The sequence below is a fragment of the Schistocerca serialis genome, chromosome 2, assembly GCF_023864345.2.
Source record: "Schistocerca serialis cubense isolate TAMUIC-IGC-003099 chromosome 2, iqSchSeri2.2, whole genome shotgun sequence".
Classification (NCBI taxonomy): Eukaryota; Metazoa; Arthropoda; class Insecta; order Orthoptera; family Acrididae; genus Schistocerca; species Schistocerca serialis.
In genome coordinates, this window is record NC_064639.1 from 567,242,231 (window position 1) to 567,257,398 (window position 15,168).

Below are 15,168 nucleotides of genomic sequence, written 5' to 3' on the forward strand. Positions count from 1 at the left end.
TACATTCCTATTGTCACCTATGGTGGAGAAACATGGACAATGACAGAAAGGGACTGGAGCAGACTGCAAGCAGGGGAAATGAAATTTCTCAGAGCAGTTAAGGGAAAAAACAAGAATGGACAGAGTAAGGAATGCAGAGATTAGAAACGATCTCAAACAAGAAAGTATGAGAGAAGAAATTGAAAGAAAGAGATTAAGATGGTATGGGCATGTTAAGAGGATGCATGGGGAGAGACTCCCCAAAATTATGGAAGAACTAAAGATGGATGGGAAAAGACCTAGAGGGTGCCCAAGAACACGGTGGAAAATGGGAGTGAGAATATCTGTAGAAAGGAGAGGTGTGACCTGGCAGCAAGTGGAGGAAGAAAAGTGGTGGGAGGACCGGGCCAAATGGAGAGGACTCATCAGCACCCAGACCCGGTAGTAGCTGGAGTGGGATTCGGATACAGGTAGATAGTAAAATCATAATTTCTGTATCATCTTTAGCAGTATTTTTTGCAAAATTGGTGTCTGGTGATGAAGTACACTAACTACCATAATTCATACAGTTTAATTTCTCTCATTGTGTTTCAGTTACTGTTGGGAAGTATTTATTGAATTTAGTGGTCAGTTACTTTAATGTTCACAACAGACTGAACAGTATTTGATTTTCTAAATGTTTTTGTGAAGGATTTTGCAGTACTGTTTGTGGTGCATTTTTGCTGCAATTTGAGCCGCTGGTAGTGCTTTGTGTTCATTAAAGCTCTCTTCTCCTGGCACATGAAACTTCAATTTCAGATGGTTACCTACTCTTCATCTGGGTTTCTACTGTAGTTATCCTTGGCACATTGTAAAGGACAACTAGATCATAGTGGTTTAAGAAAAGTTATAGGAAACCACTGAATTTTTCATCTAATGTATGTCCTTCATAAACATCTTTCTATTGCTCATCATCTAAATTGATTGTGAATTTGTGACTAAGTAAGCATTTATGATTCTGTGAAATCTCATTGTTTCCTTCTTAGCTAACCTTACTGATGAGGATGATCTACTGGTGTCAATGGACAAATAAATTTAAGAATCATTTAATAAAAAGCAAATAAACATCAGTATCTTCATATATAAAATATTATTCTTTCACCTTCTGAAAATAGATGTCACATACTCTAGTGTACAAAGGAAAAGTAACACATTTTACTTAATATCCTTTGTAAAAATAAACATTTCAAAAATACATGACATTAAAATATAATTAAGTAATGGCCTTACATACATAGGAAAGAAATCATTTTCTGTAACCTCCCATCCTTTACCTTCACAAACAATCTTTGGTATACAAGTCATACAATTCACAGTACCATTTAAAACAAAGAACTATAACAGGAATAATACTGACATGATGAGTAGAGTGCCAAGGTTTTCTGTAAATAACTTGTTCTACTCCAATCATAAAACAAAAATTACAGTGTATGTCATGTCATTCATAGAGGCACTGCAGTATTGTAAGTTGAAGAAAATCTACTTTTCCTTTATCTCATGTACAGAACTGTACTGAAACAAGAAAGTATAAAAAACTAATTATTCTATATTCAACTGAAGCTGCATTATCCTATCACACATTAATAAAAGACACATTGCCTTTTTGTTCCTACCTTAAAAGTATTAGCACAAAATGTAGCTCCCTGGGAGTAAATTATGCAATTGTCATGATTAAAGGTAACTATGTAAATGTGAAATCTATTACATATTGACAATAAAAAACTGATTCACTGCCATAAAGAATTAAGGAATAGTACTGTCTTTAATTTCTAATGAGAAATTCTAGAAACTTGCAGAAAATACTGCAATCAAAGCATTTTTACCCCTTCTTTGCAGTCAAGTGTTGTTCCCAAGAATTTACTACTATGCTCTCACAACTATTTCAGATTTAAAGAATAAATAAGGAAACTGCTTGGACACAAAAATAATTTTAATAAATAATTATAGATTTGTATGGCATTAACCTCTGTTAACCATCAAACAACATTTATGGAATGGACAATGTTCGCCACATCATCTCGAAAAAATCTGAAAAAAAAAGAATGTCTCAAATCAGAATCTAGTGTCATTACATAATACATTAGTGTGATGCTTGATTAAATTATATTAAGTATACATCTTGAGAGTCATATGACCAAATGAAATACAGAGAAATTAAAATGATGATTCAGTTATTTTTTAAATGTTTTTTTACATGTTTTAATTTGTGCATAATGTAAGAGGGAAATAAGAAATATGATTGTCCTCTCATTTAGCTCTCAGACCAGTTATTTGGAAGACAACATGAAATAGACACTAACATCTGCAGAGTTTCCCATAACTGGAAAACTACCATACTCAGTATTTTAGTGTGAGGAACAATAAGCACTGACTACAATTTAACACCTGAGAATGTGCCTTCCCAAGAGTGACAGCACTGAGATAAATAGTTGGAGAGTATTTCATTTCTAACCAAATGAAATTAATGAGTGTGAGCTGTGCTTGTGTAAATATGTGTTTACTTCACAAGAAGGTCTTTTGTGCACAAGCTAAAATGTACAGCCATCTTTTTGTTGCGCCTGTTTGCAACTCAGCAACTCCTCTATATAGAACTCTATCCTTTTCACAATACTGTTGTTTTCCATCCTGGGCTTTTCATTGATGACTATTAACACAATACATTTTTAAAAGTGTGTTGTTATTTAATCAGTGCTTCACAGTTTAACTTTTAGGTAGTTGTCATAAATCTACAGGCTCAACATTGGGAAACCAGACACTACCTGTCACAAGCTAGCATGAAGGGTGAGTGATACAGGTATAACACCTCTTAAAGAAAAACCTTGGTCCACTGGGCAGTACCTTGTAATGATCACTTGTTAGGGTTACAGTTGAAGATAGACACTGTTTTTCAGGTTGTAAGAGGACCGTTCATTCAATTGTTGACAAAGCAGAAGAATTTTCTCAAAGCCACCAGGCAGCATCTGTTTCCCAGGTTAAAGCGAGCTACCAACAGTGTCAGCTCCCTACGCTAAGGACTGCTAAAATAACCTCCAAAGCTGGTCTAGAAGCGACAAGGTGGCAGCCCCCCTCAGCCAGAAATCCTCTGGAATAACTACCAAGAAATAAGCCTGTTGAGCTCACCATATAAAAATTTTGAAATTTTGCTAACACTGAAAATAAATTGTACAGACACTATAAACTCATAAGTGCGTAAGTGAGCACCAAAATGGCTTTTGAAAAGAAACTTTACGCTGTGATGGCTATGTCCCTTTCAAACTGTTACTTGAAAAATATAGATACTTTAACCAAGAAACACACATCACCTTCATCAACTTAAAAAACTTTCAATAAAGTCAACAGAAACAAATTATTACATACTCTGGCAGATGATCGTGTTCCCCAGCAGGTTCTGAAGAACATGTACAAAATTTACACAACAGATTGATGAAATTAATAAATTCTAACAACAGTTTGGATGACTGACTGATCTGGCCTTGTAACATCAAACAGAATGGCTTTGCTGTGCTGGTAATCCGGATGGCTGAAAGTAAAAGGAAACTGCAGCTCAAAATTTTTCCAAGGGCATGCAGCTCTACTGTATTGTTAAATGATGGCATTCTCTTGGGTAAAATATTGTGGAGGTAAAATAGTCCCCCATTCAGATCTCCAGATGGGGACTACTCAGGAGGATGTTGTCATCAGGAGAAACAAAACTGGCATTCTACAGATTGGAGCATGGAATGTTAGATCCCTTAATTGGGCAAAAGGTTTAGAAATTTTAAAAAGGGAAATGGATTGTTTGAAGTTGGATACAGTGGGTAATAGTGACATTCAGTGGCAGGAGGAACAGGACCTCGGTCATGAGGATACAGAGTTATATACACAAAATCAAATAGGAAAAATGCAGGAGTAGGGTTAATAATGAATACGAAAATAGGATAAAGGGTAAGCAACTATGAACGGCATAGTGGATGCATATCATACCCTATATAGACAAGCCCGCATCTACCAACAGAAGTACAATTTATAAAGCAACTAGCTCTACAGGTGATGAAGAGATTGAAGAAATGTACGATAAGATAAAAGGAGTTATTCAAACAGTTGACAGAGATGAAAATGGTGCCAGACTGGAATTAAACTGTGGGAAAACGAACAGAAGTAAAAAATAGTGAATATGGAACGGAGGAAAGGAATGAAAGAGGAAGCTACATAGCAGAACTTTGCGCAGATCATAATTTAATCATTGGTAACACTCAGTTTAATTGGTTTAAGAAACATGAAATGAGGCTGTATACGTGGAAGAGTCCTGGAGACACTGGAAGGTTTCAGATTGATTATATAATGGTAACACAGAGATTTCAGAAACAGATTTTAACCTGTAAGACATTTCCAGGGGCAGATGTAGATTCAGATCACAATTTATTGGTTATGAACTGTAGATTAAAACTGTAGGATTGCAAAAAGGTTGGAAATTAAGGAGACAGAACCTGGATAAGTTGAAAGAATGAGAGGTTGTCAAGATTTTCAGAGGGGGAATTAGGCAACAACTGGCTACAACAATGGGAAAGAATACAGTAGAAGACAAATAGGTAACTTTGAGAGATGAAATAATGAAGGCATCAGAGAATCAAAAAGGTAAAAGACAAGGCCTAGTAGAAATACTTGAGTGTTACAGGACATTTTGAATTCAACAGATGAAGGGAGAAAAAATAAAGATGCAGCAAATGAAGCAAGCAAAAAGGAATACAAGGGTCTAAAAATTAAGATGGATAGGGAGTGCAAAATGGCTAAGCAGGAATGGTTACAGGACAAATATGAGGAGTTGGAAGCACATTTTGCTATGGGAAAGATTGATACCACCAACAGGAAAATTAAAGAGGCATTTGGAGAAAAAGGAAGCAACTGTATGAATATAAAGAGCTCAGAAGGAAAGCCAATACTAAGCAAAGAAGGGAAAACTGAAAGGTGAAAGGAGTCTATAGAGGGCGTGTATAAGGAAGAAGAATCTGAAGGCAATATTACAGAAAGGGAAGAGGAAGTAGATTAAGATAGATGGAAGATATGATACTGCAAGAAGAATTTGATAGAGCACTGAAACACCTAAGTCAAAATAAGGCCCATGGAGTAGACAATCTTGACAGAAGTATTCCATCTGGCGTGAAAGATGTATGAAAGAGGCAAAATACCCTCAGATTTCAACAATAACATAATAATTCCAATTCCTAGGAAAGCAGGTGCTGACAGGTGTGAATATTGCTGAACTATCAATCTAATAAGTCATAGCTGCAAAATACTAAAATGAATTTTTTGCAGAAGAGTGGAAAAATTAGTAGAATCTGACCTTGGGGAAGGACAGATTGAATTCTGAGGAAATGTAGAAATACAAGAGGCAATACTGACCCTACATATCCTCTTAGAAGATGGGTTAAGGAAAGGCAAACCTACAATTATAGCATTTGTAGACTTAGATAATGCTTTGAAATTCTGAACATAGCAGGGGTAAAATACGGGAAGCAAAAGGCTTGGTTGGTTCGTTTAAAGAGGGGGGAAGGGACCAAACTCCTAGGTCATCTGTCTCTTGTTCTGATTAAAATAATTCCACAAGGGTGGGAGTAAAACAAATGAGACATACAACACAACACTGGAAGAAAGAAAAAAGCACAAGAATGACAGAAGAGCAACAAACACTAAAATGGACAAAATTGGACAAGAAAACCACAGATAGATGCAAGAGACAGATAGAAGAAAGTAAAACAAGAGAGCAGGTGGCCATGGCTGGCTCATCACAAGAATAAAAAAGGATAAGCCAGCCACTCTGTGGCACATTAAAACCTCCAGCCTGAAAGCACTAAGGTGGGGAACACAGAGGGAAAAAGGACATGTGTTAAAACATATCAAACAATAAAACCCACGCTCATGTATAAAATGAATAACTAAAATAGCCGATGAGGTGTTGTCAGCTAAAATTAATGGTAGCAAGTCCGGTAACTGAAGATTCCGTCACATCGCAGCCAAAGAATGACGGTTCAAAAATATATGGGCCACTGTCAACCGGGTGCTGCACTGGCAAAGGAGATAGCCCAGGGTCACCCAAGCGTGGCCAATGCAGAGCCGACAGAGAACCACAGAGTCCCTGCAAGAGGCCCCCAGGAAGGACTTCCACGCATTCATAGTCTCCTTAACGGCAAGCAGTTTCTTCTGTGTACTGAGATTATGCCATTCCATCTCCCAAAGCTAAGAAACCTTGCGGTGTAATAACGAATGCAGGTCAGTTATGGCGATGCCAATCTCCAGAAGCAGTTTCAGTGTAGCCTGTTTGGCCAGCCTGTCAGCAAGTTCATTGCCTGGGATGCCAACATGTCCTGGCATCCAGACAAACACCACTGAATGACTCAACCACTCCAGGGCATAGATGGACTCCTGGATGGTCACTACCAAAGGATGGAAAGGGTAGAAGACTGCTCAAGGAGTCAGGACAGAGAAGAAAAGAGTCACCAGGACATGAGTGGATGTGTTCAAGAGCACAAAATATGGCCACCAGCTCTGCAGTGAAAACACTGCAGCCATCTGGCAAGGAGTGCTGTTCAATATGTCCTCTGTGAAGACAGGTGATGCCAACATGACCATCAGCCACCGAGCCCCCCGTGTAAACCACTTCAGAGTCCTGGGACATGACAAGACTAAAAAGGAAGTGACAGCGGAGAGACGCACGGTTAATTGAGTCCTTAGAGCTATGTGAAAGGTCCAGGCCGCTAGCCTAGGTTTACACCATGAAGGGATATGTGACTGGACCTCGAGTAGAAGTGGTAAGGGGAAGGACTCAAGTTCCAATAGGAGGGGTCTTACACGAACTGCAGTTGTAAGCCCTGACCTGGGCCTCTGATGCGCGAGATGATCCCCCATGGGTGGGAAAGGGAGATGGTAATATGGATGCTCAGGAGAGCTACAAACATGTGCAACGTAACTGGCCAGCAGTTGTACACGCCTAACCTGCAATGGAGGAACTCTGACCTCCACAAGGATGCTGGTCACTGGACTCGTCCTAAAAGCTCCTGTCGCCAGGCGAACGCCAGAGTGGTGCACTGGGTTGAGTAAATGCAATGCTGAGGGCGCCGCCTAACCATAAACCACACTCCCACAGTTAACGCAGGATTGAACAAGGGTGCTGCAGATCTGCAGCAGCGTAGAGCGATCTGCACCCCAGCTAGTGTTGTTCAGGCAGCAGAGGGCATAGTGGTGCCGCTAGCACTTCCACTTAAGCTGACAAAGGTGAGGAAGCCAAGTCAATCTGACATCAAAAACCAGTCCTAAGAATCGATATGTCTCCACTACCATGAGTGGATCGTCATTAAGGTAACATTCTGGTTCCAGATGAATGGTACAACGCCGACAGTAATGCATGACAAACAACTTCGCGGCTGAAAACTGGAAACTGTGAGCTAGAGCCCATAACTGTGCCTTGTGGATGGCTCCCTGTAGGTGCTGCTCAGTAACACCAGTACTGGAGCAGCAGTATGAAATGCAGAAGTCGTCTGCACACACAGAAGGTGAGACCAACAGCCCCACAGCTGCTGCTAGACCGTTAATGGCCACTAAAAATATACACACACTCAATACAGAGCCCTGTGGGACTCCATTCTCCTGGATATGGGGGGAGGGGGGAGGGGGGGACTATGAGAGGCACTCATTTGCACACAGAAAGCGGAAAGTATGAAGCGACAGGAAGTTTTGGATAAAAATCGGGAGTGGGCCCCAGATACCCTACTAATATAAAGTGACAAGGATATGATGTCGCCAGGTTGTGTCATACGCTTTCTGTAAATCAAAAAATCGGCAACCAGTTGTTGGTTCCTGGAAAATGCTGTTCAGATGGCAGAGTCAAGGGATACAAGATTATCAGTAACTGTGGCGGAAACTGCCTAGGAACGGAGCCGGTAGGTCCTGTGACTCCAGGAGCCAACACAACCACCGACTTACCATATGTTCTAACAGCTTACAAAGAACGTTGGTAAGGCTGATGGGCTGATAGCTACGTACATCAAGCAGGCTTTTACTGAGTTTGAGCACTGGAATGATGATGCTCTACCGCCATTGCGATAGAAAGGTGCCATCGCCCCACTTCCGGTTGAAGATGATGAGGAGATGTTGCTTGCAGTTGAATGAGAGATGTTTAATCATCTGACTGTCGATCCGACTGGGCTCAGGAGTTGTGTTGGGCAATGTGCAAGGGCACTGAGGAGCTCCCACTCCATAAATGGGGTGTTACAGGGTTCACTGTGGCATGTAGTGAACGAGAGGACTTTCTCCTCCATGCACTGTTTGAGGGTGCGAAAGGCTGGGGAGTAATTCGCTGATGCAGAGGCTCTAACATAGTGCTCAGAAAAGTGCTCGGCAGTCCCATTTGCTTCGGTAGATAACACGCCGAAAATGTTAACGCCAGTGTCACCTGTTGGGGTCTGGTACCCAAAAACACGTCTGTTCTCCATCCGGACTTGGGAAGGTGATGCATGGTACCCAATGGTCGAAACATACCTCTCTCAACACTCCCGTTTCTGTCTTTTTACAAACTGGCGAATGCGGGCATGGAGCCGTTTAAAAGCTATTAGGTGCTCTAGGGAAAGGTGTTGCTTATGTTGCTGTGGAACCCACCTATGCTTTTTAATGGCCTCAGCGATTTCTGAAGACCACCGAGGTACTGTCTTTCACCGGGGGCACCCTAAGGAACAAGGGATCATGTTTTCTGCCACAGAAACAATTTTTCTAGTGGCCCGCTCAACTACCACATCAATGGTACCATGTGGGAGAGATTCAACAGTGAAAGCAGAGGTGAAAGCTTCCCAGTCTGCCTTTTTTAAAACCCATATGGATAGGCATCCATTAGTATGATGCAGAGGGAGTGACAGGAAGATGGGAAACTGGTCACTATGACACAAGTCATCATGGGCTCTACAGTGGACAGATGAGAGAAGTCCTGGGCTGCAGAGGCATAAGTCAATGGCCAAGTAAGTACCATGAGCTACACTGAAATGTGTGGCGGACCCAGTATTTAGGAGGCAGAGGTCGAGTTGTGACAGTAAATTTTTTTACATCTCTCCCTCAGCCAGTAAGCATGGTGCCACCCCATGGACGTTAAAGTCTCCCAAAAATACGAAAGGTTTAGGGAGTTGACAAATCAGTGCAGCCAATACATTCAGTGGTACTGCGCCATCTGGAGGAAGAAATATGTTGCAGACAGTTTATTTCTGCATCATTATCCTGACAGCCACGGCTTCAAGAGGAGTTTGAAGGGGCACAGGTTTACTACATACCGAGTTCAGGACATATACACAAACTCCACCTGATACTCTATTATATTCCCTATGGTTCTTGTAATATCCACTAAACCTGCCGAGGGTGGGAACCAGGTTTCCTGCAGGGCAATGTAGAAAGCTTAACTGCTGCTGTAGCTCAGCCAGGTGGTGGAAAAAATCACCACAATTCCACTGGAGGATGATGTTACCGTGAGGCTGGGAAGACATAAAATGCTCAAGGAGCCAGTTCATGCCTCTGAGTCACCGGCTGCCACCGACTGAGTACCCATTCAATCACTATCCATTGTGTCTGAGGGTCCAGTGAGATCTAGGTCCTCAGGGGGTGCCAGAATCTCCACCTCATCCACAGACACAAAGCTTGTAGGTAGCAGTGGTGTGGGTGCCAGCATAATGTCTGGGTTCTTGGGGGTCTTCTTCTTCTTTTGGGTTTCTCTCACTGCTCCTTAGGTTTCTTCTGGCTGGGAGGGCTTGATTGAGGAGGACCATGAAGCCCTACAACCAGTTACCTGTGGGTTCTTCAGCCACTGGCAGGTGTCTGCTTTGCCACTGTTAAGAGTGTGGGAAGGGAGGGAACCAAGGGACCCCTTCCTAGCGAGAGAAGTCGAAGAAGAATGATGCTTTTCCAGCTCAGAAGTGGGGACTGATGTCCCCAATGGTTGTGGGGGAATTGCTCCCAAGTTAGGCGGTGCGGGAGCAACAAGGAGAGAAGTGTCCCCCACCATCAAGGGGCAGGTGTTGTCTTATATCTCTGAGAGCCAACTGGAATTGGCAGAATGGATGGGGCTGGAACAGTAGTTATATTGGCAGCTTAAGTTGATGTCATGCACACGGGATGGAGCGTTTCATATTTCCTCTTAGCCTCAGAGTAGGTCAGTCAGTCCAGGATCTTGTATTTCATGATTTTCTGTTCTTTTTGGAGAATCCTGCAGTCCAGTGAGCAAGGGGAATGTTGCTTGCTGCAGTTGACACAGATGGGAGGTGGGGCACATGGAGTATTGGGATGGGATGGACATCCACAATCTCGACAGGTGATGCTGGAAGTACAGTGGGAAGTCATATGCCTGAACTTCCAGCACTTAAAGCATCGCATCGGGGCAGGTATATGTGGCTTGACATCACAGCAGTACACCATTATCTTGACCTTCTTGGGTAATGTGTCACACTCGAAGGCCAAGATGAAGGCACTGGTGGCAACCTGATTATCCCTCAGATTCCGATGGACGCGCCAGATGAAATGAACACCTCATCACTCTAAATCAGCATGCAGCTCGTCATCAGACTGCAAAAGAAGGTCCCTGTGGAATATAGTACCATGGACCACATTTAAGTTCTTAGGGGGTGTGATGGAAACATCCCCCAGCTTGTCAAGGGCGAGTAATGCCCGTAGACTGGGTAGAGGATGCTGTTTTTGACAAGACTGATCCAGATCACATTTTGGACAATCCCTCCACCTCTCCAAACTTGTCCTCTAAATGCTCCACAAAAGCTGAAGCTTCATTGACATGAAGGATTCCCCAACCTCTCTCATACACACTACGTACCGGGGTGAATAAGATCTGCTGCAATACTTAGCCTGGTGTTCCTCTCATGGTGTGGGCCACAGAGGGGAATGTTTGGGCGTTATACTTTTGTGCATTAAATTAAGCTGTTGAACGCTTAGAGGATGCTGGTATTTGACCACCAGCAAGTGACGGTGTAGTACACTTCATGGAGTGTCATCTGCCCAGATGCCACCCATTCCGACCAGGGGCCCTCCCCATGTGCGCCACCCTGGTGCAGCAAAGGCCACCTGGCAGGATGGCCATTGCCAGGAGTACTGATGCCCCAGGGTGACGGGCCTCTACTCCTTGGCATTCGTGTGGAGTGAATGGCACAGGCATCGGCAGAGTGATCCCTGTGTAGTCAGGGGGGCTACAATTAACAGGGTACAAGGTGGCCCCACCACAACAGACTGGCTACCGTTTCAGATATGAGGTGCAGAGAAGTCCAGTGTCATCATCGGTGCACAAAATGACACTGCATAGGGGATGGAGGAAGTCCACCCAGGATGGTGTCCTCACCCAAGAGATGGAAAATGAGGGGAACTGCAAAGCCATGATGATAAATGATGCTGAATCTCTCAATGCATGATGGACACAATGCACCATGTAAGGCGTCCTTCCCCAATTGGCTTGCCCTTCAGGAAAATTTGGAAAAATGGAGGTCAAACCCTACAGGGGACCATTACATAAAGGCCAAAATGTATGTGTCTTACAACAGGCAGAAATACCTTGGGCCTATTCTAACCCCAGGACCTGCAGGGCCATGCAAAAAGCTCTTTACAACTTGTACAGAAATCAGATGCCAGTTATAAGAGTCAAGAGTGAAAGGGAAGCAGTGGTTGAGAAAGGAGTGAGACAGGGTTGTAGTCTATCACTGATGTTATTCAATCTGTACAGTGAGCAAGCAGTAAAGGGAACCAAAAAACATATGGAGCAGGAATTACAGTTCAGGGAGAAGAAGTAAAAACTTGCATTGGTTTGCCGATGACTTTGTAATTCTGTCAGAGGTGGCAAAGGAGTGGGAGAGCAGTTGAATGGAATAGACAGCATCTTGAAACGCAGACATAAAATGAACATTAACAAAAGCATAACAGGTATAATGGAATGTAATCAAATTAAAGCAGGTGATGCTGAGGAAATTAGATTAGGAATTGATACACTGAAAGTTGTGATAGTTTTGTTATCTGGGCAGCAAAATAACTGATGATGATCGAAGTAGAGTGGATATAAAATGTAGACTGGTGAGGGCAAGAAAAGCATTCTGAAGAAGAGAAATTTGGTTAACATCAAATATAGATTTAAGTGTTTGGAAGTACTTTCTGAAGGCATTTGTGTGGAGTGTAGCCATGTATGGAAGTGAAACATGGACAATAAATAGTTTAGACAAGTAAAGAATGGAGCCTTTTGAAATGTGGTGCTCCAGAAAAATGCTGAAGATTAGACTGTGTAATTAATGAGGAGGTACTGAACAGAAGTGGAGAGACAATAAATTTGTGTCACAACTCGACTAAATGAAGGGATCAATTGAGAGAACATGTTCTGATACATCAAGGGGTCACAAATTTAGTGCTGGAGGGAAGTGTGCAGGTTAAAAATCATAGAGGGAGATTGAGAGACGCATACAGTAAACAGATTCAGGAGGATGTAAGTTTCAGTAGTTATCCAGAGATGAAGAGGCTTTCACAGGATAGAATACCATGGAGAGCTGCATATAACCCACCTTTGAACTGAAGACCACAACAACAAAAAATAGTGTATACCAACACAAAAAACTGTGTGAATTGTCATACGATTGACTGCTTCTTCTTCTTCTCCATAAATATCCACATAATAAAGTGTATCGGTATTAACATAAATTGTGATTGTCATTTTAAAACAGCTGGAAATGCAGTAAGACTTGTGCCCCTCACTCACAAATAATATCAGTGTGTGTGTGTGTGTGTGTGTGTGTGTGTGTGTGTGTGTGTGTGTGTATGTGTGTGTGTGTGTGTGCGCGCGTGTGTGTAACAGTTTACTCACCAGTTTACAATTTCAATCCAGTATCAAGCCCAAGTGTCTGTTTCATGAGCTCATATGTTGCAAACGATACAGCAACCATAGGTATGGCTCGCATATAGTTAATGCTCATGCCACGGTATAGGCCACGGAGTATACCGTTTTCTCGATATATGAGCAAAAGTGTCTTGCTCATGCCCATCCTGCAAAATAATTACTTAGCATTAAAGCATGCTTGTGTTTTTGAGACACACAGTGATTAAAAGCAAAAAAATGATATTAATATTAATCCTCTGGGTTACTTTCTCTCACCACCCCCACTGCCACTTCTATTTTTTTCCTCAGTTTTGATACACCCAAAAATTTTACTGGCCATTCATTTAAACTAGTTCTAGTCGATGGACAGAAACCACCAATAAGTCTGCAATGCAGTGTAATTACATTTATTCCTGTCAGTTTTACTGAGGACACAGACAAAGTTTTAGGCCTTCATGCTGTCGGGCAATGTCATACTGCCCATGTTGTCTGTGTTCTCTCACCCACTGACTCTCTCTCATTCTCAAGTGCTTCTATCCATATACAGGGTGTTTCAAATATGACCGGTATATTTGAAACGGCAATAAAAACTAAACAAGCAGCGATAGAAATACACCGTTTGTTGCAATATGCTTGGGACAACAGTACATTTTCAGGCGGACAAACTTTCGAAATTACAGTAGTTACAATTTTCAACAACAGATGGCGCTGCATGTGATGTGAAAGATACAGAAGACAACGCAGTCTGTGGGTGCGCCATTCTGTACGTCGTCTTTCTGCTGTAAGCGTGTGCTGTTCACAACGTGCAAGTGTGCTGTAGACAACATGGTTTATTCCTTAGAACAAAGGATTTTTCTGGTGTTGGAATTCCACCGCCTAGAACACAGTGTTGTTGCAACAAAACGAAGTTTTCAACGGAGGTTTAATGTAACCAAAGGACCGAAAAGCGATACAATAAAGGATCTGTTTGAAAAATTTCAACGGACTGGGAACGTGACGGATGAACGTGCTGGAAAGGTAAGGCGACCGCGTATGGCAACCACAGAGGGCAACGCGCAGCTAGTGCAGCAGGTGATCCAACAGCGGCCTCGGGTTTCCGTTCGCCGTGTTGCAGCTGCGGTCCAAATGCCGCCAACGTCCACGTATCGTCTCATGCGCCAGAGTTTACACCTCTATCCATACAAAATTCAAACGCGGCAATCCCTCAGCGCCGCTACCATTGCTGCACGAGAGACATTCGGTAACGATATAGTGCACAGGATTGATGACGGCGATATGCATGTGGGCAGCATTTGGTTTACTGACGAAGCTTATTTTTACCAGGACGGCTTCGTCAGTAAACAGAACTAGCGCATATGGGGAACCGAAAAGCCCCATGTTGCAGTCCCATCATCCCTGATATCCTCAAAAAGTACTGGTCTGGGCCGCCATTTCTTCCAAAGGAATCATTGGCCCATTTTTCAGATCCGAAACCATTACTGCATCACGCTATCTGGACATTCTTCGTGAATTTGTGGCGGTACAAACTGCCTTAGACGACACTGCGAACACCTCGTGGTTTATGCTAGATGGTGCCCGGCCACATCGAACGGCCGACGTCTTTAATTTCCTGAATGAATATTTCGATGATCGTGTGATTGCTTTGGGCTATCCGAAACATACAGGAGGCAGCGTGGATTGGCCTCCCTATTCGCCAGACATGAACCCCTGTGACTTCTTTCTGTGGGGACACTTGAAAGACCAGGTGTACCGCCAGAATCCAGAAACAATTGAACAGCTGAAGCAGTACATCTTATCTGCATGTGAAGCCATTCCGCCAGACACGTTGTCAAAGGTTTCGGGTAATTTCATTCAGAGACTACGCCATATTATTGCTACACATGGTGGATATGTGGAAAATATTGTACTATAGAGTTTCCCAGACCGCAGCGCCATCTGTTGTTGAAAATTGTAACTACTGTAATTTCGAAAGTTTGTCCGCCTGAAAATGTACTGTTGTCCCAAGCATATTGCAACAAATGGTGTATTTCTATCGCTGCTCGTTTAGTTTTTATTGCCATTTCAAATATACCGGTCATTTTTGAAACACCCTGTAATTATATATAGGTTCAATATCTAACTAATGTTTCACAAAAACAATTTTTTCTGTAATTAACCTTGAGATATTGAACATGTTAATACTAAGTAGTCACAAATTGGATATCTAATGAATTAATAATTTAAGAACATAATTTTGGTATTATCTTCAATGCCAATTCTGAAAGGCCTGGCCTAGTCTCACAAATCAT

The 15,168-nt window shown here is 42.4% G+C and overlaps 1 protein-coding gene across 1 annotated transcript in view; it reads right to left on the minus strand.

Annotated features, from left to right (window-relative positions):
• Positions 1-1,091: 1,091 nt before the first annotated feature.
• The window catches only part of LOC126457565 (graves disease carrier protein-like), a 193,369-nt gene continuing 179,292 nt past the window's right edge, over positions 1,092-15,168 (minus strand). Inside the window, exons 7-8 of the mRNA XM_050093979.1 lie at positions 12,869-13,047; positions 1,092-2,046 (exon numbers count right to left, since the gene is read on the minus strand). Of these exons, the coding sequence (XP_049949936.1) occupies positions 12,873-13,047 (175 nt within the window). The 3' untranslated portion in view covers positions 1,092-2,046; positions 12,869-12,872. The remainder of the gene's footprint in view (positions 2,047-12,868; positions 13,048-15,168) is intronic.